The sequence below is a fragment of the Oncorhynchus clarkii genome, chromosome 2 (assembly GCF_045791955.1).
Source record: "Oncorhynchus clarkii lewisi isolate Uvic-CL-2024 chromosome 2, UVic_Ocla_1.0, whole genome shotgun sequence".
Classification (NCBI taxonomy): Eukaryota; Metazoa; Chordata; class Actinopteri; order Salmoniformes; family Salmonidae; genus Oncorhynchus; species Oncorhynchus clarkii.
The window spans coordinates 83,162,863-83,189,410 of NC_092148.1; the positions used below are offsets into that span (position 1 = coordinate 83,162,863).

Sequence of the window (26,548 nt, forward strand, 5' to 3'; positions counted from 1 at the left end):
GAAGCCTCAAAGTTTTCCTAATACTGATGGCATATTGGTTTTATGAATTTTCCTTCCGTTTTGTTCAATTCTTCCACGAAGATCATGAGAGTGACTTCAATTTGAGCATTAATCCCATCCGGTCAGAAGATCAGACCTCCCGATACAAAGACGAGATGAACATTAAATCGCTTACATAAAACGGAGATCAAAGATAAAGCAAATACAATGTGACAATTGTACAGATTGAGAAGAGTTCAAAAGAATGTGATAATCCCATTTTAAATGCACACATCACCTTTTGTTGCGGCCTTTGAGGAATCTGTGCATTTAACGCCTACGAATATACCTAATATTAACCCTCCTGCTGTGTTCCGGTGGAATTTGACCAATTTACAAGTTTTCTCTCTGAAAAATGTAGTTAATTTAATCTTATTGTCATAAAGTTCTATGACTTTGTCCATACAGGGCATCTGAACACACAAAATACATTTAGATGATTTTCATTACATTTTGGGTGTTTTATTTAACTTCTGTACACCTGTGGTGTTCCCGGTCATTAGAAATGAATGTGAGAGTCTACAATTAGTGTATAAAATTGAGTTCAGGCACATGCCCATTCATCAGATGAACACACTTCCTCTCCCAGACCCCCACATGCATGTGTGTTTGAGCGCAAACACACACACCTCACCTCCTCTTCTTGGCTTCCATGGCAACACCCACGGGAACCTTTCCCCAATAGAATATTTCCCCCATGGGATCAACACCTGTTGGCATTCTCACAAACAATCGCAACATTGTTTCAATAGTATATAGAACTTTTCCTGCAGCTCTGGTATATAAAGCACAATAACCAAATTATATACTGTATGTGAGGCTCTTGATCATATATTTGATCATGACACTGGTGAGGAGAGAGTCCTTGTAAAACTTTGACACAACGTAGTCTGTGATAAATAGCACAATATGTTTCATCTGAGCATTTGTTGTAGTCAAAAATAATCCATATATTATGCTTTTATTACTCAAAAATGAGTTGTATGAGCTCAGGTCAATGAGGCCTACAGGCCATAAATAGCAAATTAGAAGTTCAAAACTTGTAATGTTCACAAGAACTTAAGTTGATAAAAAGATCTAGCACAACATTAGGGTGATAATATATGTAATATTATGGATTTATAATCAGCTATAATGGGGCAGTCATTTTGGACCAGGAACACACAATTAATTAACATGAAACGAACACAACAGGAAGGTTAATCAAGGGCCTATCTCCACATCTAATATTTAATCTGTGTGCATAATATGGCGTCATGGCTGTGAGTTTCTGGAATATTTGGCATTTGGGCGTTATAGGCATAACCATAACTAAGCGCGTTTGCGCGCACCAGTTCCTCCCAAACACGTCAAATGTTTTTGTTAAAACACTCTGGGTTTAACGCATCACGTTGTACTACATTCTACAACTTGCCGCTTGGAAATCGGCCAAGCTTGTGTCTGGTGTCAAGCTAGCCTGAACAGATACTTTCAGACATCTAATTTCTTCACCTCATTCCTGAGACAGAACTGCGCCCACCCCTTGTGTAAGCAATTTAAACCTGATAGCAGACGATCATTTGCCAATCTTTACACTGCAAATCTTTGTTCACTTCAGATCGACCCAATATCTTATGCGCTTCTTTACCATAATCATTGTCATTTTTTACGCGCAAAACTCCACCCGGGCGGTAAACCTCTTCTGATTATCGATTTTTAATGCAAGACAGAGCAGAACTTTGATTGGTGCAATCGAGAGGCTGTAGACTCCTGTCTGACGCGCGCCTGTGTTATTTTCTACCCATGGAAATGGTCAGTACAGGTGCCTGAATGTGCACAACGACAACATTTTAATAATATGAACTTATTGCCAAGTGGAATATGTTTTTATTTATCTGTAGCAATCTGCTGGCTAACGTCAAGGGTCGACGGATCTTGGTGGTGAGTAGGCTCTCAAGAATGTGAAAATAGCACTTACGACCAATGAAAATGTAAAGTTAGTAGAAAATATTATCGGCTTTAGGAACAATATATATACACAGTGGAGTCTAAACTGTATAGTATACGCTATTGGCAAGGACTGCGTGAGACAATGCATGACTTTGGACACATAGGCTATGATCTGTGTAAACGTTGGTTTAATTTGAATTAAACTATAATAATTTCCAATAAAATATGTAAATGTGTAAAATAATCGAATGTTTTCCCCAGAACACTAGACATGCATGTTTCTTTAATTTGGACACATTATGGGGCAGATCATTTTTTTCTCCCTTTATTCGTGTTCTAGGAGCCTAGTTTTTAATTATATATATAAATAAACACCATAGCCCACAAGGACATTCAAACAGATTAAAGTTGCATGGTCAAAGCCAAAACCTCTTTCATCTTTCTATGCAGGTACATGGGTACCCTCGGGTCGCAAGTGATGTGCGACAACATCCCCGGGTTAATCAACAAACAGCGGCAGCTGTGCCGCCAGCATCCCAAAGTTATGCAGGCGATTGGAGCCGGGATTAAAGACTGGATCGGGGAGTGCCAACATCAGTTTCAGAACCACCGCTGGAACTGCAATACCATGGCGCGAGAACACAACTTGTTCGGACGCCTACTGCTGCGTAGTAAGTATTGAGAGAGTAAAAAACTCATGCATTTGCCTACTGTAAAAATATGTAATTTCATATTTAGTTAAATTCATTTTAAATTATACTGAACAAAAATATAAACACAACATGCAACCATTTCAAAGATTTTACTGAGTTACAGTTCATATGAGGAAATCAATCAATTGAAATAAATTCATTAGGCCCTATGGATTACACAACTGGGATTACAGATATAAATCTATTAGTCACAGATACCTTAAAAGAAATGGGCCTCACAATGGGCCTCACAATGGGCCTCAGGATCTCTTTACAGTATTTTTATGCATTAAAATTTCCATCGATAAAATGCAATGGTGTTCGTTGTCCATAGTTTATGCCTGCCCATACCATAACCCCACCGCCCCCATGGGGCACTCTGTTCACAACGTTGACATCAGCAAACTGCTCGCCCACACGACGCCATATACATGGTCTGCGGTTGTGAGGCTGGTTGGACGGTGGGATGCTCTGCCAAATTCTCTAAAAAGCTGCCTCTGCTTATGGTAGAGACATTAACGTTCAATTATCTGTCAACAGCTCTGGTGGACATTCCTGCAGTCACCATGCCAATTGCACGCTCCCTCAAAATTTGAGACATCATGTGGCATTGTGTTGTGTGACAAAACTACACATTTTAGAGTTGCTTTTTATTGTGCCTCAGCTTCTTGATATGCCACACCTGTCAGGTGGAGGTTTATCTTGGCAAAGGAGAAATGCTCACTAACAGGGATGTAAACACATTTTTGAGAAATAAGCTTTTTGTGTGTATGGAACATTTCTGGGATGTTTTATTTCAGCTCATGAAACATGGGACCAACACTATGCGTTTATATTTTGGTTCAGTGTTATTGATCAAATCAAAGATGTAGGCCTATATATGAACTAAATATCATATTTTTCATTCTCAAATATGAGCATGAACATGTTATTAGCTAAATTGCTCAGGTAAAAAAAAGTGCAGCTATTAAATTACCATACGTAAAATAGCTGATATTCTGGAATGATTTTTTAAATTGTGTGCTGGGAAAGTAATATAGTCTACTCATCTTCGTCCTCATGTACAAGACAAGCATTTCTGAACAATAGACTAGTAATTCCAACATGCTATCTGCTATAGACTCTAGGCTCCTAGATATATAGCAAATATGGTATGTGTTTTTCCCCAACCAATTATTAACAGTGGTGAACCTATAAAGTTCTAGCCTTTATCAAAGTAAACAAATTTGTGTGAAATTCATGTTCTTCTTTGACAGATGTTTTCCCCGTGTGCTTGCATTGCATTCCATACATTGTCTCACTTTACAGCTCTAGATGTATCAATATGACGTGCCTGCTTGCTGCTACTCTGATGAGAAGGGTGTAATTGCGGCACGCAATTTGGGGTGTTCCTGCATGTGGTCATTCCTGTATCTGCAGGAACCCCTCTTTACACTTCTATTGGTTGATCCATTTTTATAAGCTAGGACTCCAGTAAACAGGCAGGAGGCGGTAGCTCTCCTATACAGTAGATGGCGCCAACCGCCAATAAACCCCACAGGGGTGACAACTGTAGCTAGTTAGGACACCGGTAGACAGTGTCCTCCGTTCTGTTAGTGAGGGCAGGTGTTTGGCAGGCGGGCGCGAACGACACTATGTGCTAGCTAGCTTGGACTCCGATACACAGCAGGTGGGGTAGCTAGCTAGCTGGAAAACGACACCAGTACATAGCAGGCGGGATAGGTAGCTAGCTAGAGCATGACACCAGTACACAGCAGGCGGGATAGGTAGCTAGCTAGGACTCCGGGTACACAGCAGGTGGGGTAGGTAGCTAGCTGGAACACGACACCAGTACACAGCAGGCGGGATAGGTAGCTAGCTAGGACTAAGGTACACAGCAGGTGGGGTAGGTAGCTAGCTAGAACACAACACCAGTACATAGCAGGCGGGATAGGTAGCTAGCTAGGACTCCGGTACACAGCAGGTGGGGTAGGTAGCTAGCTAGAACACGACACTAGCACATAGCAGGCGGGATAGGTAGCTAGCTAGAGCATGACACCGGTACACAGCAGGCAGGATAGGTAGCTAGCTAGGACTCCGGTACACAGCAGGTGGGGTAGGTAGCTAGCTAGAACACGACACCAGCACATAGCAGGCGGGATAGGTAGCTAGCTAGAACACAACACCAGTACACAGCAGGCGGGATAGGTAGCTAGCTAGGACTCCGGTACACAGCAGGTGGGGTAGGTAGCTAGCTAGGACACCGGTACACAGCAGGCGGGATAGGTAGCTAGCTAGGATACGACACCGGTACACAGCAGGTGGGGTAGGTAGCTAACTAGAACACCGGTAGACCGTGTCCTTCGCCCCCGCCTGTTGGGTACTGCTTTCCTGCAGTTCTGTTAACAACGGCATTGGTAGGTGTTTGTCTAGCTAGGTAGTTAGAACTCCGGTACACAGCAGGTGGGAGGCGGGGGCGACATCGGTAGCTAGCTAGTACACCGGTAGACAGTGTTCTTCACCCCTAAAAACTTGGATAATACTTTTATTTCCCTTTATTTATTTTTCTCCACATTTTAATTGTATAGACAATCATGCAGGAACCAATGGAATGCTCGAGGGGGGACGCTCACTCAGGAACCAATTGGATGCTCGGGGGGGGGGGGGGGAGTGTCCACATGCAGGAACACCCTGAATTGCGTGCCGCAATCACACACTATTGGCTCTGATCGGTATCAGGTCCAGTGCTCTACATGCTTATAAAACTGCCACAGCTGACAAATGTGGGGAGTCAAGAATAAGTGTGTCAACTCCCATCTCAAATTAGTCTAACTTCTCTCCACGTTGGAATCTCTTTTTAATTGGTATAAATGTGAGGATCCACTCCACCTTGGGGGTGATCATAGAAATAAAATGGGTAATTCTATTGGGCATCATGTCCCAGTCCTCCGGCTCCTATAGGCCCTAAGTTATTCCAAGGCGGAACTTTAATGGCCAGTTTCCCAGAAAGACTAGTCCTGGACTAAAAATCATGTTCAATGGCGATTCACTATTGAACGTATTTATTTTTTACTCCTGGACTAGGCTTAATCTGTGTAGGAAACCGACCCTGAGAATTGCGTGTAATTTGGTTCTTTAATCGTCCCTTTGGTATTCAGACCTCCCAGACTCGGCTCTGGTTGTGTCACACAACATTAGGAAGCTGCTCTGATTGGCAGCATTATTGCTGTGGCACCGTGAGAAGCTACTTATTGTCAATGTCAGGACGCTAATTTAAAACAATTATTGAGTTTTCTTTTTTTTGGGATGGTTTCATGTTCTCATCCTTTGGTTTATCTCCTCATTAACCAGATGAAACATTCACAGTCATTCACAGTGAGTGTGTGTGTGTGTGTGTGTGTGTGAGAGAACATCTTGACATAAAAACAGCATGTGAACTGAATTTTGGCGTTTCCTGATCTCAGACACGCACGCACCCCCCCCCCCCCCCCCTTCACTATCCATAGTCTTTGATCCCACAGATCTCTCATCAGTTAGAAGAGAAGTCAGGGGTATTTTATCACAGAGCATTGCTGGTCAATTTCACCTGTTTTCCCATCTTGGTGTTAGATAAAGCAAAACACTGCCATGCCTTAAATAAAATACTTGAAAGAGTAACAAACAGTATCCATGCAGGTACCCCAACCTCAACCAATAGCTAGTTCTTTGTTTTTACAGGATCCTATTTAAACTGTGAACATTTTAACATAATGTTTACTGTGTACAGTACACACACACTGTAGTGGTAATGCATCTTTATGGGATACTGGCTGGATACAATTTACAGTTTATCTGTCGGTTTGTGTAACTTATACGGTGAGTATACAAAACACTAAGAACTTCTCTTTCCGTGACATAGACTGACCAGGTGAATCCAGGTGAAAACTATTATCCCTTATTCATGTCACTTGTTAAATCCACTTCAAATAAGTGTAGATGAAGGGGAGGAGACAGGTTAAAGGAGGATTTTTTCTTAAAGCCTTGAGACAATTGAGACATGGATTGTGTATGTGTGCCATTCAGAGTGTGAATGGGCCAGACAAAAGATGGAAGTGCCTTTGAACGGGGTATGGTAGTAGGTGCCAGGCGCACCGGGTTGTGTCAAGAACTGCAACGCTGCTGGGATTTTCACGCTCAACAGTTTCCTGTGTGTATCAAGAATGGTCCACCACCCAAAGGACATCCAGCCAATTTGACATAATATTAGGAAGGTGTTCCTAATGATTTGTACACTAGGTGTATGTTTGTGCAATGAGTTTGTGTGCATTAGTCATGGCCTTTAGGTAAGCCTATTCATACAGTTGAAGTCGGAAGTTTACATACACCTTAGCCAAATATATTTAAACTCAGTTTTTCACAATTCCTGACATTTAATCTGAGTAAAAATTCCCTGCCTTAGGTCAGTTAGGATCATCACTTTATTTTAAGAATGTGAAATGTCAGAATAAACAATTATTTATTTAACCTTTTATTTATTTCATCACATTCCCAGTGGGTCATTCCCACTCGCACATGATTTTTCAGTTCTGCCCACAAATCTTCTATAGGATTGAGATCAGGGCTTTGTGATGGCCACTCCAATACCTTGACTTTGTTGTCCTTAAGCCATTTTGCCACAACTTTGGAAGTATGCTTGGGGTCATTGTCCATTTGGAAGATCCATTTGCGACCAAGCTTTAACTTCCTGACTGATGTCTTGAGATGTTGCTTCAATATATCCACATAATTTTCCTCCCTCATGATGCCATCTATTTTGTGAAGTGAACCAATCCCTCCTGCAGCAAAGCACCCCCACAACATGATGCTGCCACCCCAGTGCTTCACGGTTGGGATGGTGTTCTTCGGCTTGCAAGCATCCCCCTTTTTCCTCCAAACATAACGATGGTCATTATGGCCAAACAGTTCTATTTTTGTTTCATCAGACCAGAGGACATTTCTCCAAAAAGTACGATCTTTGACCTCATGTGCAGTTGCAAACCGTAGTCTGGCTTTTAAAAAAAAAAAAAAAAATTTATTTTTAATTTTACCCCTTTTTCTCCCCAATTTCGTAGTATCCAATTGTTGTAGTAGCTACTATCTTGTCTCATCGCTACAACTCCCGTACGGGCTCGGGAGAGACGAAGGTTGAAAGTCATGCGTCCTCCGATACACAACCAACCAAGCCGCTGCTTCTTTAACACAGCGCACATCCAACCCGGAAGCCAGCCGCACCAATGCGCCAGAGGAAACACCGTGCACCTGGCCACCTTGGCTAGCGTACACTGCGCCCAGCCCGCCACAGGAGTCGCTGGTGCGCGATGAGACAAGGACACCCCTACCGACCAAGCCCTCCCTAACCCGGGCGACGCTAGGCCAATTGTGCGTCGCCCCACGGACCTCCCGGTCGCGGCCGGTTACGACAGAGCCTGGGCGCGAACCCAGGACTCTGATGGCACAGCTGGCGCTGCAGTACAGCGCCCTTAACCACTGCGCCACCCGGGAGGCAGTCTGGCTTTTTTATAGGGGTTTTGGAGCAGTGGCTTCTTCCTTGCTGAGCGGTCTTTCAGGTTATGTCGATATAGGACTCATTTTACTGTGGCTATAGATACTTTTGTACCTGTTTTCTCCAACATCTTCACAAGGTCCTTTGCTGTTGTTCTGGGATTGATTTGCACTTTTCGCACCAAAGTACGTGGTACTTTCAGGCGTTTGGAAATTGCTCCCAAGGATGAACCAGACTTGTGGAGGTCTACAATTTTTTTTTTTCTGAAGTCTTGGCTGATTTCTTTTGATTTTCCCATGATGTCAAGCAAAGAAGCACTGAGCTTGAAAGTAGGCCTTGAAATACATCCATAGGTACACCTCCAATTGACTCAAATTGTCAAAACTATAGTTTGTTAACAAGAAATGTATGGAGTGGTTAAAAAACAAGTTTTATGACTCCAACTTAAGTGAATGTAAACTTTACTGTGTGTCCATGTAACTTATAACTTCTGGTGTATAGTGTTCCCTGTGTGTGTGTGTGTGTGTGTGTGTGTGTGTGTGTGTGTGTGTGTGTTTGTGTGTGCATAGTGTAGTGTGGTGGGTGTGTGTGCGTGCGTGCGTGCGTGTGTGCAGTGTGTGTAGTGGGTGTGTGTGTAGTGTGTGTGCATGTGGAGTGTGAGCTTGCTTACGTGTGTGTGTTCAGCACTCACACAATGTCTTCCTCTTCCTCTCTATGCCTACCAGGCAGTCGTGAAGCGGCCTTTGTGCACGCCATCTCCTCGGCCGGGGTGGTCCACACGCTGTCCCGGGCTTGCAGCCAGGGAGAGCTGCAGTCGTGCTCCTGTGACCCCACCAAGAAGGGCTCGTCCCGGGACGCCAAGGGGACGTTCGACTGGGGCGGCTGCAGCGACCATGTGGAGCACGCCATGAGGTTCAGCCAGTCCTTCATAGACGCCAAAGAGAGAAAGGAGAGAGACGCCAGGGCTCTGATGAACCTCCACAACAACCGCGCTGGGAGAAAGGTGGGTTCAAAGTTCAAACACATGGGGGAGTAATGACTCCAACTGAACTAATTTGATCTAGATCAGTGTTTTCCAAACAGTTGGTTTGCATATTTGTATTCCTGAACTGGCACACCAGATTCAAATAATCAAGGGCTTGATGTTTAGTTGACTAGTGGAATCAGGTGTGCCAATCAAGGGCTAGTGATCCAAGAGTAGAGGGTTGGGATACACTTGTTTAGAGGAATTTGATAGAATATTACCCTGTGTAGATTCCTTCCATAGACACACGTGCACATACACGTGCACATACAAACCCTACCTGACACACAACCAACCAACCAGATACACACCTAGCCTCCCTAACAACACCTCTTTCTCTCTCCATCCCCTTCCTCATCACCACACAGGCGGTGAAGCGGTTTATGTCCCTGGAGTGTAAGTGTCATGGCGTGAGCGGCTCCTGCAGCGTCCGGACCTGCTGGCTGGCCTTGGCCGACTTCCGCCGCACGGGCGACCACCTGCGGCGGCGCTACAACGGGGCGGTGCAGGTGGCCATGAACCAGTATGGCACGGGCTTCACCACCGCACAGCGACACTTCAAACGGCCCAGCAAGAACGACCTGGTCTACTTCGAGGACTCGCCAGACTACTGCATAAAAGACCAAGAGTCTGGTGAGTCTGGTTTGTAGTGTTCAGATTTAGTCCACAGTCCAGACAGAGATACTGACGTAGATGATGTACGCTCTGTCTGTCTGACATCTGACATGACTGTCTCGCTGTAGAGTAGAACACCGTACTACTTGACCATAATATCTTCAGTATGTGGTAATATTTTCACAGGGTAACCGCTCAGCCTCTTGTACAGTAGGGTTATTCTCTTAATGCTGCACCGGATAACACCAGAGAGAATGTGTTGGTGTGCCTGTGAGCGAGAGGGAGAAAAGTGTATGTGTGGGTGCGTTTCTGAGACGGCAAGAAAATAGTGTTTGTGTGTGAGTGAAAACAATGTGTGTGTGATCTGAAGGACCTGGGTGCCCGTCAGGCAGCAGATGATCCGAGGTGATCAGGTGTCGGCCAGTTTAAGAGCCATTACACACTTCTGTGGGCTGAAACCCGACCTGCCGCGCACCACTATAAATTACCCCTGCTAGAGCACACACACACATACCCTTGGGCACAGTGATGGCCCCTACACCTCTGCATGCTTGGAACCCCAAAATTGAGGAATATTTGGAGGGTAAGTCATATCTCTCAAACCCCTCTGACCGACATCAAAGCTAACCACTCCTAATGTAGACCTGGGGGGGCCTCTCTGAAGTTCCCTCCCCTCTTTTTCTCCTCTCCTTCATTACGCCGACCTAAAGTCACAGGATAGGTGAAGGCAGTATGGTGAACACCCACCACTGAGGATAGATGAAGGCAGTATGGTGAACACCCAGTACTGAGGATAGGTGAAGGCAGTATGGTGAACACCCAGTACTGAGGATAGGTGAAGGCAGTATGGTGAACACCCAGTACTGAGGATAGGTGAAGGCAATATGGTGAACACCCACCACTGAGGATAGGTGAAGGCAGTATGGTGAACACCCACCACTGAGGATAGGTGAAGGCAGTATGGTGAACACCCAGTACTGAGGATAGGTGAAGGCAGTATGGTGAACACCCACCACTGAGGATAGGTGAAGGCAATATGGTGAACACCCACCACTGAGGATAGGTGAAGACAGTATGGTGAACACCCAGTACTGAAGATAGGTGAAGGCGATATGGTGAACACCCACCACTGAGGATAGGTGAAGGCGATATGGTGAACACCCACCACTGAGGATAGGTGAAGGCAGTATGGTGAACACCCAGTACTGAGGATAGGTGAAGGCAATATGGTGAACACCCACCACTGAGGATAGGTGAAGGCAGTATGGTGAACACCCACCACTGAGGATAGGTGAAGGCAGTATGGTGAACACCCAGTACTGATGATAGGTGAAGGCAGTATGTTGAACACCCACCACTGAGGATAGGTGAAGGCAATATGGTGAACACCCAGTACTGAGGATAGGTGAAGGCAGTATGGTGAACACCCACCACTGAGGATAGGTGAAGGCAGTATGGTGAACACCCAGTACTGAGGATAGGTGAAGGCGATATGGTGAACACCCACCACTGAGGATAGGTGAAGGCAGTATGGTGAACACCCAGTAATGAGGATAGGTGAAGGCAGTATGGTGAACACCCACCACTGAGGATAGGTGAAGGCAGTATGGTGAACACCCACCACTGAGGATAGGTGAAGGCTATATGGTGAACACCCAGTACTGAGGATAGGTGAAGGCAATATGGTGAACACCCAGTACTGAGGATAGGTGAAGGCAGTAGGGTGAACACCCAGTACTGAGGGTAGGTGAAGGCAGTATGGTGAACACCCAGTACTGAGGATATAGGTGAAGGCAGTATGGTGAACACCCACCACTGAGGATAGGTGAAGGCTATATGGTGAACACCCAGTACTGAGGATAGGTGAAGGCAATATGGTGAACACCCAGTACTGAGGATAGGTGAAGGCAATATGGTGAACACCCAGTACTGAGGATAGGTGAAGGCAGTAGGGTGAACACCCAGTACAGAGGGTAGGTGAAGGCAGTATGGTGAACACCCACCACTGAGGATAGGTGAAGGCAGTATGGTGAACACCCAGTACTGAGGATAGGTGAAGGCAGTATGGTGAACACCCACCACTGAGGATAGGTGAAGGCAGTATGGTGAACACCCAGTACTGAGGATAGGTGAAGGCAGTATGGTGAACACCCACCACTGAGGATAGGTGAAGGCAGTATGGTGAACACCCAGTACTGAGGATAGGTGAAGGCAGCATGTTGAACACCCACCACTGAGGATAGGTGAAGGCAGTATGGTGAACACCCAGTACTGAGGATAGGTGAAGGCAGTATGGTGAACACCCACCACTGAGGATAGGTGAAGGCAGTATGGTGAACACCCACCACTGAGGATAGGTGAAGGCTATATGGTGAACACCCAGTACTGAGGATAGGTGAAGGCTATATGGTGAACACCCAGTACTGAGGATAGGTGAAGGCAATATGGTGAACACCCACCACTGAGGATAGGTGAAGGCAGTATGTTGAACACCCAGTACTGAGGATAGGTGAAGGCAGTATGTTGAGCACCCACCACAGAAGATAGGTGAAGGCAGTATGTTGAACACCCACCACTGAGGATAGGTGAAGGCTATATGGTGAACACCCACCACTGAGGATAGGTGAAGACAGTATGGTGAACACCCAGTACTGAGGATAGGTGAAGGCAGTATGTTGAACACCCACCACTGAGGATAGGTGAAGGCTATATGGTGAACACCCAGTACTGAGGATAGGTGAAGACAGTATGTTGAACACCCACCACTGAGGATAGGTGAAGGCAGTATGTTGAACACCCACCAGAGGTATTTAACGTCAGCACAATTGAAGAAAAGGAAACAAGGAGAGCACTTTTTTTCACATTTTGTTATGTTACATCCTTATTTGAAAATGTATCATCAATCTACACACAATACCCCATAATGACAAAGAGAAAACAGTTTTTTAGAAATGTTTGCAAATTTATAAAAAATGAAATACAGATACCTTATTTACATAAGTATTCAGACCCTTTGCTATGAGACTTGAAATTAGGCTCAGGTGCTTCCTGTTTCCATTGATCATCCTTGAGATGTTTCTACAACTTGATTGGAGTCCACCTGTGATAAATTCAATTGATTGGACATTATTTGGAAAGGCACAAACCTGTCTATATAAGGTCCCACAGTTGACAATGCATGTCAGAGTTAAAAACCAAGCCATGAGGTCAAAGGAATTGTCCGTAGAGCTCCGAAACAGGATTGTCGAGGAACAGATCTGGGGAACGCTACCAAAAAAATTATGCAGCATTGAAGGCCCCCAAGAACACATTGGCCTCCATCATTCTTAAATGGAAGAAGTTTGGAACCACCAAGACTCTTCCTAGAGCTGGCCGCCTGGCCAAACTAAGCAATCGGGGGAGAAGGCTCTTGGTCAGGGAGGTGACCAAGAACCCGATTGTCACTCTGACAGAGCTCCAGAGTTCCTCTGTGGAGGTGGGAGAACCTTCCAGAAGGACAAATATCTCTGCAGCACTCCACCAACCAGGCCTTTATGGTAGAGTGGCCAGTCGGAAGCCACTCCTCAGTGAAAGGGACATGACAGCCCTCTTGGGGTTTTGCCAAAAGGCACCTACAGGACTCTCAGACCATGAGAACCAAGATTCTCTGGTCTGATGAAACCAATATTTAATTATTGGCCTGAATGCCAAGCGTCATGTCTGGAGGAAACCTGGCACCATCACTACGGTGAAGCATGGCAGTGGCAGAATCATGCTGTGGGGATGTTTTTCAGTGGCAGGGACTTGGAGACTAGTTAGGATTGAGGGAGAGATGAACGGAGCAAAGTACAGAGAGATCCTTGAAGAAAGCTCCAGAGCGCTCAGAACCTCAGACTGGGGCAAAGGTTCACCTTCTAACAGGACAATGACACTAAGCACACAGCCAAGACAACGCAGGAGTGGCTTCGGGACAAGTCTATTATGTAAATGTGATATCCTTTTCTTATTAATACATTTGTAGAAAGTTCTAAAAAGCTGTTTTTGCTACGTCATGGGGTATTGTGTGTAGATTGATGAGGGGGAAAAAATGATTTAATCCATTTTAGAATAAAGCTGTAACGTAACAAAATGTGGAAAATGTCAAGGGGTCTGAATACTTTCCGAATGCACTGTATACACTCCTCGGACAGTTTATTTGGTACACTCATCTATTACTGGTTTTGACCCCCTTTGCCTCCTGAATGGATACACCTGGTCAGCAAAAATGTTAAGATACGTTGTGGCGTTCAATCATTGTTCAATTGGTATCAAGTGACCTAACGTGTGCCAGAAAAACATTCCTCACACCAGTACACCACCTTCATGGACTGCTTACGCCAAATCCTGACTGCCATCAGCATGATGCAAGAGGAACCGGACCAGGCATTGTTTTTCCACTCCTCAATTGTCCAGTGTTGGAGAACGTGTGCCCACTGGAGCCATTTCTTCTTGTTTTTTAGCTGATCGGGGTAGAACGTCTGCTGCAATTGTCGTCTGCTGCAACAGCCGTGACAAGGATTGACGAGTTGCACATTCCGAGATGCATTTCTGCACACCACTGTTTTACTGCACCGTTATTTGTCAGTTTGTGGCCCGCCTGTTATTTTGCACAATTCTCCTTCAACCTCTCATCAATTAACTGTTTTTCACCCACACTACTGCCACTGACTGGATGTTATTTGTTTACTAGACAATGTAGTGCGTGAAAAGCCCAGGAGGCGACCATTTCTGAGATACTGGAACCGGCGTGCCTGGCACCAACGATCGATCATACCATGATCAAAGCCTCTTAGGTCACTTGTTTTGCCCATTATAACGTTCAATAGAACAGTAAATGAACGCCTCGACTCCAGTCTGCCTGCTTTATATGAAGGGTCTTTATGGCCTGTATACATGTAAGCATGGTGAGCTCACTGATCATGGCCCCTCTCATGAGAACCTCTCTCCACAGACATTGGCTCCAGTCATCTTGGATGACACACACACACACACACACACACACACACACACACACACACACACACACACACACACACACACACACACACACACACACACACACACACACACACACACACACACACACACACACACACACACACACACACACACACACACACACACACAGAGCCCTGGGAGACAGATACTGTAGAGACTGCACCCCCCTGTGCCTCTCCAAAGTGTGAAATCAATTTCCCTCGGCCCCATGGAGGCTCAGGTGCTAAACTCATCTCTCGGCGCCCCCTCATCTTAATTCAATAAGCAGACGCCAGGAGAGAAGAGGGAGAGAGAGAAGGGGGGTGGAGTCTGTCCTTGATGTCAACCCTAGCTGTGCAGCATACCATGACTGACGGAGAGGCGGACACGTTGTCGGGTGGGGGTGGAGTCTCATCGTGCCCAGACACAATACCTGACTGCTCTCCCTCTTTTTCTACCTCCCTCTCTCTCCCTCCCTCCTCCTCCCTAGATAGACATGATATGTTCCCAATCCCAAATCGACTCCTAGCTAGCCCCTTTAAGTCAGGACATTCATCGTCACGTGTACAGGGTTTTCACCTTAGTGCAGAGGAAGGAGGTAAGGAAGCTACTTTAGACTATTGAGATGCACCCCATTGAGGTTTGAGTTGAGGCCTCAAATAAATAGTAAATATTGATCTAATTTAATTGTATTATGGGATGATTTCTGAGAGTCCAATAAGCCTGCCAGGCTCCCTTGCATGGTCACTCTGAGAAGAGGTGCAGGAGTGTGTGTGTGACAGTGTGACAGTGAGTGCCAGCCAGGGTGTAAAATGAACACCTGATGAAGATCCTGACTACCAGCTGATGGCTCCTATCATCGATCGCTCATCCTGTCTCCCTTCATCCTCTTATCCCTCACTCCCTCCTCATCTCCCCGCTCCTCCACGCCTTGCTCACTCTATCACTCACCGTCTCATCCAGTTAAGATTGAGGACACTGCATTCTATTGGAATGATGTCAATACCTGTACGGTAGTGGGGCTTTAGACCGCTGTTTGCCAACAATCACTCCATTGCAGCTAAAGATTAGATTTAGTCTATTTGGCATGTTATAAGCACATTTGATAAGGATTGTATGTGGATCACAAGGTAAAAAAATCTTACTGGTTCAATATACAGGCAGAATATATACCATATACCAATATATACCTGATTGTGTCTCTTCTGATTTGATTAATTATTTCTCTCCCTCGACAGGATCGGTGGGGACGGGAGGGCGTGTGTGCAACCGGACGTCTCGCGCCGTAGACAGCTGTGAGGTTATGTGCTGCGGCCGGGGCTACGATACAACACGCGTCAGCCGCACCACCAAGTGTGAGTGCAAGTTTCACTGGTGCTGCGCTGTGCACTGCCGGGACTGCAACCAGGAGATGGACGTGCACACCTGCAAGGCCCAAACATGACTATACCACCAACCAACCTCTTATCCAGATTTGGTCTGAAATGGCAACCTATTTCCTATGGTGCACTACTTTTGAGTAGTGCACTAACTAGTGAATAGGGTGGATTTTGGACATAACGCCAAATCAGTCTGACTTGCACCTGTAGGCTATTGCACCAAGAACACCTTACAATCTAATTTTGTTCTTCCCTCACATTCCATTATATTTATTTGCTCTCTCAATAACCAAAAAACATTTCTGAAATGTATTCAAATTTGTATATGTAAATACAAACTTTATGTAATTTAAAAGAAAGTTGAGTGTATAGTTTATGGAAACTGGTTGATAGCAGACCTGACCATACACCCCTGTCCTCAACCAGCCAGTTCCAGGACATGCTTTAGTCACCTGACCGCCATTTATGTTCCATGGCCCACAGGAATATTTATTACAGTTGTGATATATGCTTGACAATCTAAATTGTGTAGTAGAAGTTGCAGCAATACACATAGTCCTTTATTTTGGTATTTTTTTCACTTTTTTAATGATGGCAATTGAGCACCTTTTTTTTGTACAACAAAAAAACATTTTTTTTTACATGATTTGAAAACAAAATTGAACATATCAAATAAAGTCAAAACCGATTCAGAATGTTTCCCTTTTCTCTTCTCTTCCATCCTCTCTGTCCGTCTAATCCATGATCTTGGCACAAAGGGTGTGTCAGTCAGTCTGGTTCAGTCTAGTCCAGTCAGATGCGTGTGAGTTGGTGCCACAGACTGGATGGCAAGATGCTCTCCACTTTCTCCATGATGAAGTTCAGAGGAGCAAACAGGGTGCTAAGAAACTACATACAGAGAGACATGATGTTAGAACACACACGCCAATTCCTAGTGGAACCATTGCAACCAGATTTCTTCCTGAACATGTCAAGGTACTGTATGTAGATAGGTGCACCATAACATTCCAGTTGAGAATGTACCCATCTTTACTGAAGCTTTGCGCATTTCAAGGTAGCTACTGTGGGTTGTCGTTGGCCTCAAATGATAGCTAGAGGACCATGATAGGAGCACCATAGGATGCCAGTTTAGGTACTGTGCTCAATGGGGCAGAACCAGAACTTGTCTACCAGGTATGTTGACTACTGACTGTGCTCTAACTCCTAAGAGTGGTAGTGGACTCTCTGTCAGCTCCCCATTCATCTCTCCTTCATCCTCCTCCCCTCTGATGTTATTTTGCTCCCTCTCTTTCTATTCACACCACCCTCGCTCTCATCCCTCTCTCTCCTCTCTGATGTGTTTTGGCAACATGCAGTGTGGGGGATAGGGGCTCCCTCAGAGGGATTGAGGGTGATGGAGGTTTGGCTTTGTCTGATAGCAGATAAAAGGCTGTCAGGGAGAGATGGAGAGAGGTGGAACAAGCACCTTGTTTACATGCTAAGAGGGAGAGAGGCCCTGTTCCAATGCTTTGAAGATGCACCTTTACTTCCTTCCGTCTTTCCTTGGGAGAACCCACTGATCTGACATGATTCGATAGGTGAAAGCCAAGTCATGTTTTCATCCATTCAATCATATTAGATCAGTGCTTACTTTAAGAAAGGCAGGAACTGTGCCTCTACCCTTGCATGTAAACCAGATGCTGATTAGTTTGTCTTTGAAGTATTGGAAGTGGATCAGAGTGTGTCTGATCATTCTGTCTCTTATTACGTATACCAGAATGTTTCTATTGGCAAGAACATACTCACCTTTACCATTAAGGCGAGGATGCAGGTTCTACCAACTAAATACAACCTAGCACTCTGGTACCCTGCAAACCATGATCTGTTTTGTATCTCACATGATGTAATAGAGTATATTGCAGATATTGTTAATGGTTTCTATTCATATAAGGACCAGTACAAATGTAACCTTTATTTAACGAGGCAAGTCAGTTAAAAACAAATTCTTATTTACAATGACGGCCTAGGAACAGTGGGTTAACTGCCTTGTTTAGGGGCAGAACAACAGATTTTTATCTTGTCAGCTCGGGGATTCGATCTAGCAACCTTTTGGTTACTGGCCAAACGCTCTAACCACTAGGCTACCTGCCGCCTCACATATCTAGACATGACCGCCTCGTTGACCATATAGCTAGTGAGATGAAACAGGCAGTATTCAGTGCATATTCAAAGATTCTCGTCAGAGGAGGCTGAGGCTGATGAAGATGTGTTGTGTTTTCTTGAATACCAAATATGTCATATTGTTGTTGTGGAGGGAGGCCAGAAGGGGGTACTAATTTGGAAGTAGGTTGCTTTGACACATACATGAAGCATACCTTTGCTGCTAAGCCCCTTGTCAAGTGGAAACAGGCTGACAGTACATATCCTTCAGATTGCAGGGCTACATAGGACAAAGGCAAAGCAGCTAGCGAGGTACTGCGCCGTTGTAGCGTTCATGGGCAGCCTAGCTTCATGGTGAAGGTGCTTTCTATGTCCAGATATCCGTGACCTTTGATATGTTGGAATCATTCTCGACTGTAATGTGATTTGTGGATTCAAATAAAGTATGTAAAGTGTGTGTGTGTCATCAGCACCCAACTAAAACAGGGCCAGAACAGAGCAGAGCAAGCCCCTGCAGAGGAGATGGTAGCTGCTGATAGAGTCACACCAGGAGCAGAGCGATGAGCTCACACACATTCCAGGGGAGTGGCAGCACAGACAGCACAGGCCTGCTGAGGAAGTACATCACGTCGAGGAGAATGCCCTCCACTGGTAGATAGGAGAGGGCCTGTGTAGGTTCTAGGGGTTGGATTCAATAGTTTGAAGCTGCTTCCTTTACACATTTCCTTCCCTGCATCACCACTGATCCACAACAACTTGTATTGATATAGGACCTTGCATCAACTTGTATAGAGCTTGCCTAGTCTCCTGCTATCCAGACTTCAGATAAAAGCAAATCTATGGTTGTTACAGTCAAAACAAAAATGGCTCAATGACAACCTCTGTACAGTTCAGAAGAACGCAACAAAATGAATGGCCACCTTATGAAGAATCTGAATGCAAATAACCTTATTGGGGATGGGGACTTGGCTTAGAAAGGGAACTGGTATGTGTGCGCGAGTGTGAAAGCGACCGGTGCAGGAGACTCACCGCTTTAGCGAAAACTCCCATGAGCTCGGGGAACTGGTGTGTTAGCAGGGCCAGCATGGCGGTGAAGGAGCAGAGACCAGCCGTGAATAGAATGAAGAACGGCAGCTCCTTCTTAGGATACACCGACACCTCATGAAACACTGCTTCCACATGAGAGAGAGTTCATCAACACACTGTACATACTTTATTCACACACACAGTATTATCTCATACCCCTGAACATTGACTCGGTACTGGTACCCCGTGTACAGTGCATTCGGAAAGTATTCAGACCCCCGCGACTTTTTCCACATTTTGTTTTACGTTACAGTTTTATTATATAATAGATTTTTAAAAATGTTTTATTCTCAATCTACACACAATACAATGACAAAACGAAAACAGGTTTAGACATTTTTGCAAATGTATCAATAAATAATAATGTAAAAAAATAAATACCTCATTTACACAAGTACTCAGACCCTTTGCTATGAGACTCAAAATTGAGCTCAGGTGCATCCCGTTTCTATTGATCATCCTTGAGATGTTTCTACAACTTGATTAGACATGATTTGGAAAGGCACACATCTGTCTATATAAGGTCCCACAGTTGACAGTGCATATCAGAGTAAACACCAAGCCATGAGGTTGAAGGAATTGTCCGTTGAGCTCCGAGACAGGATTATGTCGGGGCACAGATCTGGGGAAGGGTACCAAAAAATGTCTGGGGCATTGAAGATCCCCAGACAGCAGGGTAGCCTAGTGGTTAGAGTGTTGGACTAGTAAGTTGCAAGTTCAAACCCCTGAGCTGACAAGGTACAAATCTGTCGTTCTGCCACTGAACAAGGCAGTTAACTCACTGTTCCTAGGCTGTCAATGAAAATAAGAATTAGTTCTTAACTGACTTAGTTAAATAAAGGTTAAAAAGAACAGTGGCCTCCATCATTCTTAAATGGAAGGAGTTTTGAACCACCAAGACTCTTCTTGGAACTGGCCGCCTAGTCAAACTGAGCAATTGGGGGAGAAGGGCCTTGGTCAGGGAGGTGGTCATCTGGCAGAGCTCCAGAGTTCCCCTGTGGAGATGGGAGAACCTTCCAGAAGGACAAAGAAGGAAGGACAAAAATCTCTGCAGCACTCCACCAATCAGGCCTTTATGGTAGAGTGGTCAGTCGTCAGTCAGTAAAAGGCACATGACAGCTTGCCAAAAGGCCGGTGGGGATGTTTTTCACTCTCTGGTCTGATGAAACCAGGATTGAACTCTTTGGCCTGAATGCCAAGCGTCATGTCTGGAGGAAACCTGGCACCATCCCTAGGATGAAGCATGGCGGTGGCAGAATCATGCTGTGGGGATGTTTTTCAGTGGCAGGGACTGGGAGACTAGACAGGATGGAGGGAAAGATGAACAGAGCAAAGTACAGAGAGATCTTTGATGAAAACCTGCTTCAGAGAGCTCAGGACCTCAGACTGGGGTGAAGGTTCACCTTCCAACAGGACAACGACCCCAAGCCCACAGCCAAGACAACACAGGAGCGGCTTCGGGACAAGTCTCTGAATGTCCTTGAGTGGCCCAGCCAGAGCCCAGACTTGAACCCGATCAAACAACTCTGAAAAGACCTGAAAATAGTTGTGCAGCAACGCTCCCCATCCAACCTGACAGAGCTTGAGCGGATCTGCAGAGAAGAATGGGAGAAACTCCCCAAATACAGGTGTTCCAAGCTTGTAGCGTCGTAAGAAAACTCAAGGCTGTAATCAATGCCAAAGGTGCTTCAACAAAGTACTGAATAAAGGGTGTGAATACTTTACAAACATTTCTAAAACCCTGTTTTTTCTTTGTCATTATGGGGTATTATGTGTAGATTAATGAGGGAACATTTTAGAATAATGCTGTAATGTAACAAAATGTGGAAAAAGTGAAGGCCTGAATACTTTCCCAATGCACTGTGGACAAGTTATCATTAATCATTGTGTATTAAATTCCTTGTGTTATTATTTATTTATTCATTCCTATTCATTTGTTTCTCTCTGCATTGTTGGGAAGGGCCGTCAGTAAGCATTTCACTGATAGTCTACACCTGATGTTAACCAAGCATGTAACAAATAATATTTGATTTGTACACAGACACCTCACAAAACACTGCTTCCACATGAGAAATACAGAAAGTCAACACACCGCACACAGTTGAATCCAGAGCGTCTCTTACTTGGTAGCAGCTCTCTGTCTGCGGTCTCGGTGCAGATGGGATATGGATAGAAGAGGTGTCCTTTCTCCAGAGGGTAGGGGATCATTCTAAAAGCTGGGGACGAAAGAGGACACAGCAGTCAGAATAGGTACAAAGGTTTCATGTTCAGCTCAGAAGTGTAGTGCACCATTAGAGAACTCTGAAAATGTGTGTTGTACTCACTGCCCTGAAAATGTGTGTTGTACTCACTGCCCTGAAAATGTGTGTTGTACTCACTGCCCTGAAAATGTGTATTGTACTCACTGCCCTGAAAATGTGTATTGTACTCACTGCCCTGAAAATGTGTATTGTACTCACTGCCCTGAAAATGTGTATTGTACTCACTGCCCTGAAAATGTGTATTGTACTCACTGCCCTGAAAATGTGTATTGTACTCACTGCCCTGAAAATGTGTATTGTACTCACTGCCCTGAAAATGTGTATTGTACTCACTGCCCTGAAAATGTGTATTGTACTCACTGCCCTGAAAATGTGTATTGTACTCACTGCCCTGAAAATGTGTATTGTACTCACTGCCCTGAAAATGTGTGCAAGTGTGTGTTACAGAGTAAAGGCAATGTGTAACACAATGAAGTTATGGCGTATGAGGTAAAGCGGATGTTGTGTGTGTGTTACTCACTGCCCTCCCAGGTACAGTGCAGCAGGTTAAGGGCCCCCTCCACCCTCTTCCAGTGCTGCAGGTGAAAGAAGGCGTAGGCTATGGCCTCACTGTCCCCTCGCTTCAGAATGTGCTCTGGAGGCAGTATTAAACTTTTCATTTCTAACAGGTACTGTGGAAGAGAGAGAGAGAGAGAGAGAGAAAGAGAGAGAGAGAGAGAGAGTCAGTAAGTACAATATAAAATGCACAACAGAAACATACTTTTAAATGCAACTTTATACCAGTTCTTACAACCAGGAGAACGTCGATCAGCATTCAAGTAGCACCATTATAAGCGTCGTAGTAGTAGTAGTAGTGGTAGTAGTAGTAGTAGTAGTAGTAGTGGTAGTAGTGGTAGTAGTAGTGGTTAGTGGTAGTAGTAGTGGTAGTAGTAGTAGTAGTAGTAGTGGTTAGTAGTAGTAGTGGTTAGTAGTAGTAGTAGTGGTTAGTAGTAGTAGTAGTAGTAGTGGTTAGTAGTAGTAGTAGTAGTAGTAGTGGTTAGTGGTAGTAGTAGTAGTAGTGGTTAGTGGTAGTAGTAGTAGTAGTAGTAGTAGTAGTAGTAGTAGTAGTAGTAGTAGTAGTTAGTGGTAGTAGTAGTAGTAGTGGTTAGTAGTAGTAGTGGTAGTAGTAGTGGTAGTAGTAGTAGTGGTTAGTGGTAGTATTAGTAGTAGTAGTAGTAGTGGTAGTAGTGGTTAGTAGTAGTAGTAGTGGTTAGTAGTAGTAGTGGTTAGTGGTAGTAGTAGTAGTAGTAGTAGTGGTTAGTGGTAGTAGTAGTAGTGGTAGTAGTAGTGCTACAGTAGTAGTAGTAGTAGTATTAGTGCTACAGCAGTAGTAGTTAGTGGTGCTGCAGTAGTAGTAGTAGTAGTAGTAGTGGTTAGTGGTGCTGCAGTAGTAGTAGTAGTAGTGGTTAGTGGTAGTAGTAGTAGTAGTAGTAGTAGTAGTGCTACAGGAGTAGTAGTAGTAGTAGTAGTAGTGGTTAGTGGTGCTGCAGTAGTAGTAGTAGAAGGGCTACAGTAGTAGTAGTAGTAGTGGTTAGTGGTGCTACATTAGTAGTAGTGGTTAGTGGTGCTGCATTAGTAGTAGTAGTAGTAGTAGTGGTTAGTGGTAGTAGTGCTACAATAGTAGTGGTAGTAGTAGTAGTAGTGCTACAGGAGTAGTAGTAGTAGTAGTGGTTAGTGGTGCTGCAGTAGTAGTAGTAGAAGGGCTACAGTAGTAGTAGTGGTTAGTGGTAGTATTAGTAGTAGTAGTAGTAGTGGTAGTAGTGGTTAGTAGTAGTAGTAGTGGTTAGTAGTAGTAGTGGTTAGTGGTAGTAGTAGTAGTAGTAGTAGTGGTTAGTGGTAGTAGTAGTAGTGGTAGTAGTAGTGCTACAGTAGTAGTAGTAGTAGTATTAGTGCTACAGCAGTAGTAGTTAGTGGTGCTGCAGTAGTAGTAGTAGTAGTAGTAGTGGTTAGTGGTGCTGCAGTAGTAGTAGTAGTAGTGGTTAGTGGTAGTAGTAGTAGTAGTAGTAGTAGTAGTGCTACAGGAGTAGTAGTAGTAGTAGTAGTAGTGGTTAGTGGTGCTGCAGTAGTAGTAGTAGAAGGGCTACAGTAGTAGTAGTAGTAGTAGTGGTTAGTGGTGCTACATTAGTAGTAGTGGTTAGTGGTGCTGCATTAGTAGTAGTAGTAGTAGTAGTGGTTAGTGGTAGTAGTGCTACAATAGTAGTGGTAGTAGTAGTAGTAGTGCTACAGGAGTAGTAGTAGTAGTAGTGGTTAGTGGTGCTGCAGTAGTAGTAGTAGAAGGGCTACAGTAGTAGTAGTAGTAGTGGTTAGTGGTGCTGCATTAGTAGTAGTGGTTAGTGGTGCTGCAGTAGTAGTAGTAGTGGTAGTAGTGGTTAGTGGTAGTAGTGCTACAATAGTAGTGGTAGTAGTAGTAGTAGTGCTACAGGAGTAGTAGTAGTAGTAGTGGTTAGTGGTGCTGCAGTAGTAGTAGTAGAAGGGCTACAGTAGTAGTAGTAGTAGTGGTTAGTGGTGCTGCATTAGTAGTAGTGGTTAGTGGTGCTGCAGTAGTAGTAGTAGTGGTTAGTAGTAGTAGTGGTTAGTGGTAGTAGTAGTAGTAGTAGTGGTTAGTGGTAGTAGTAGTAGTGGTAGTAGTAGTGCTACAGTAGTAGTAGTAGTAGTATTAGTGCTACAGCAGTAGTAGTTAGTGGTGCTGCAGTAGTAGTAGTAGTAGTAGTGTTTAGTGGTGCTGCAGTAGTAGTAGTAGTAGTGGTTAGTGGTGCTGCAGTAGTAGTAGTAGTAGTGGTTAGTGGTAGTAGTAGTAGTAGTAGTAGTAGTAGTAGTAGTGGTTAGTGGTGCTGCAGTAGTAGTAGTAGTAGTGGTTAGTGGTAGTAGTAGTAGTAGTAGTAGTAGTGGTTAGTGGTAGTAGTAGTGGTTAGTGGTGCTGCAGTAGTAGTAGTAGTAGTGGTTAGTGGTAGTAGTAGTAGTAGTAGTAGTAGTAGTAGTAGTGGTTAGTGGTAGTAGTAGTAGTAGTAGTGGTTAGTGGTAGTAGTAGTAGTGGTAGTAGTAGTGCTACAGTAGTAGTAGTAGTAGTGGTTAGTGGTGCTACATTAGTAGTAGTGGTTAGTGGTGCTGCATTAGTAGTAGTAGTAGTAGTAGTAGTGGTTAGTGGTAGTAGTGCTACAATAGTAGTGGTAGTAGTAGTAGTAGTGCTACAGGAGTAGTAGTAGTAGTAGTAGTAGTAGTGGTTAGTGGTGCTGCAGTAGTAGTAGTAGTAGTGGTTAGTGGTAGTAGTAGTAGTAGTAGTAGTAGTAGTAGTAGTGGTTAGTAGTAGTAGTAGTGGTTAGTGGTGCTGCAGTAGTAGTAGTAGTAGTGGTTAGTGGTAGTAGTAGTAGTAGTAGTAGTAGTAGTAGTAGTGGTTAGTGGTAGTAGTAGTAGTAGTAGTGGTTAGTGGTAGTAGTAGTAGTGGTAGTAGTAGTGCTACAGTAGTAGTAGTAGTAGTGGTTAGTGGTGCTACATTAGTAGTAGTGGTTAGTGGTGCTGCATTAGTAGTAGTAGTAGTAGTAGTAGTGGTTAGTGGTAGTAGTGCTACAATAGTAGTGGTAGTAGTAGTAGTAGTGCTACAGGAGTAGTAGTAGTAGTAGTAGTAGTAGTAGTGGTTAGTGGTAGTAGTAGTAGTAGTAGTGGTTAGTGGTAGTAGTAGTAGTGGTAGTAGTAGTGCTACAGTAGTAGTAGTAGTAGTAGTGGTTAGTGGTAGTATTAGTAGTAGTAGTAGTAGTGGTAGTAGTGGTTAGTAGTAGTAGTAGTGGTTAGTAGTAGTAGTGGTTAGTGGTAGTAGTAGTAGTAGTAGTGGTTAGTGGTAGTAGTAGTAGTGGTAGTAGTAGTGCTACAGTAGTAGTAGTAGTAGTATTAGTGCTACAGCAGTAGTAGTTAGTGGTGCTGCAGTAGTAGTAGTAGTAGTAGTGGTTAGTGGTGCTGCAGTAGTAGTAGTAGTAGTGGTTAGTGGTGCTGCAGTAGTAGTAGTAGTAGTGGTTAGTGGTAGTAGTAGTAGTAGTAGTAGTAGTAGTAGTAGTAGTGCTACAGGAGTAGTAGTAGTAGTAGTAGTAGTGGTTAGTGGTGCTGCAGTAGTAGTAGTAGAAGGGCTACAGTAGTAGTAGTAGTAGTGGTTAGTGGTGCTACATTAGTAGTAGTGGTTAGTGGTGCTGCATTAGTAGTAGTAGTAGTAGTAGTAGTGGTTAGTGGTAGTAGTGCTACAATAGTAGTGGTAGTAGTAGTAGTAGTGCTACAGGAGTAGTAGTAGTAGTAGTAGTAGTGGTTAGTGGTGCTGCAGTAGTAGTAGTAGAAGGGCTACAGTAGTAGTAGTAGTAGTGGTTAGTGGTGCTGCATTAGTAGTAGTGGTTAGTGGTGCTGCAGTAGTAGTAGTAGTAGTTGAGGTTAGTGGTGCTGCAGTAGTGCTACAGTAGTAGTAGTTGCTAGTGGTGCTATAGTCAGTGGTGTAAAGTACTTAAGTAGTACTTTCAAGTATTTTTACTTAAGTAATTTTGGGGGGAATCTGTACTTAACTATTTACTTTTTACTTCAATACATTCCGAAAGAAAATAATGTACTTTTAACTCCATACATTTTCCCTGACACCCAGAAGTACTTGTTACATTATTAATGCTTAGCAGGAGAGGTAAATGGTCTAATTTACACACTTATCAAGATAAAATCCCTGGTCATCCTACTGCCTCTGATCTGGTGGACTCACTAAAGACATGCTTAATTTCTAAATTATATCTGAGAGTTGGACTGTGCCCCTGGCTATCCGCTTTTACATGTTATGGTTCTGTCTGGTTTGCTTAATATACAGAATTATAAGTGACTTATACTTTTAG

At 44.2% G+C, this 26,548-nt stretch overlaps 2 protein-coding genes across 7 annotated transcripts in view; one reads left to right on the plus strand and one right to left on the minus strand.

The window, feature by feature from the left end:
- The first annotated feature begins 1,697 nt into the window (after positions 1-1,697).
- LOC139375106 (wingless-type MMTV integration site family member 2) lies at positions 1,698-16,555 on the plus strand. Its single transcript, XM_071116570.1, has 5 exons — positions 1,698-1,959; positions 2,419-2,639; positions 8,886-9,163; positions 9,553-9,817; positions 16,033-16,555. The coding sequence occupies exons 1-5, from the start codon at positions 1,877-1,879 to the stop codon at positions 16,236-16,238; spliced, it is 1,053 nt and encodes a 350-aa protein (XP_070972671.1). The 5' UTR covers positions 1,698-1,876; the 3' UTR covers positions 16,239-16,555.
- A 169-nt stretch (positions 16,556-16,724) lies between these two features.
- The window catches only part of LOC139375080 (suppressor of tumorigenicity 7 protein homolog), a 134,451-nt gene continuing 124,627 nt past the window's right edge, over positions 16,725-26,548 (minus strand). For 2 of the 6 annotated variants that reach the window (XM_071116546.1, XM_071116529.1), the window contains exons 12-15: positions 22,180-22,330; positions 21,522-21,614; positions 19,342-19,484; positions 16,727-17,061 (exon numbers count right to left, since the gene is read on the minus strand). In XM_071116546.1, coding sequence (XP_070972647.1) covers positions 16,966-17,061; positions 19,342-19,484; positions 21,522-21,614; positions 22,180-22,330 — 483 coding nt within the window. In that variant the 3' untranslated portion in view covers positions 16,727-16,965. Of the gene's footprint in view, positions 17,062-19,341; positions 19,485-21,521; positions 21,615-22,179; positions 22,331-26,548 lie in introns of all 6 variants that reach the window. The other 4 variants (XM_071116558.1, XM_071116537.1, XM_071116510.1 and 1 more) reach the window with 3 other exon arrangements.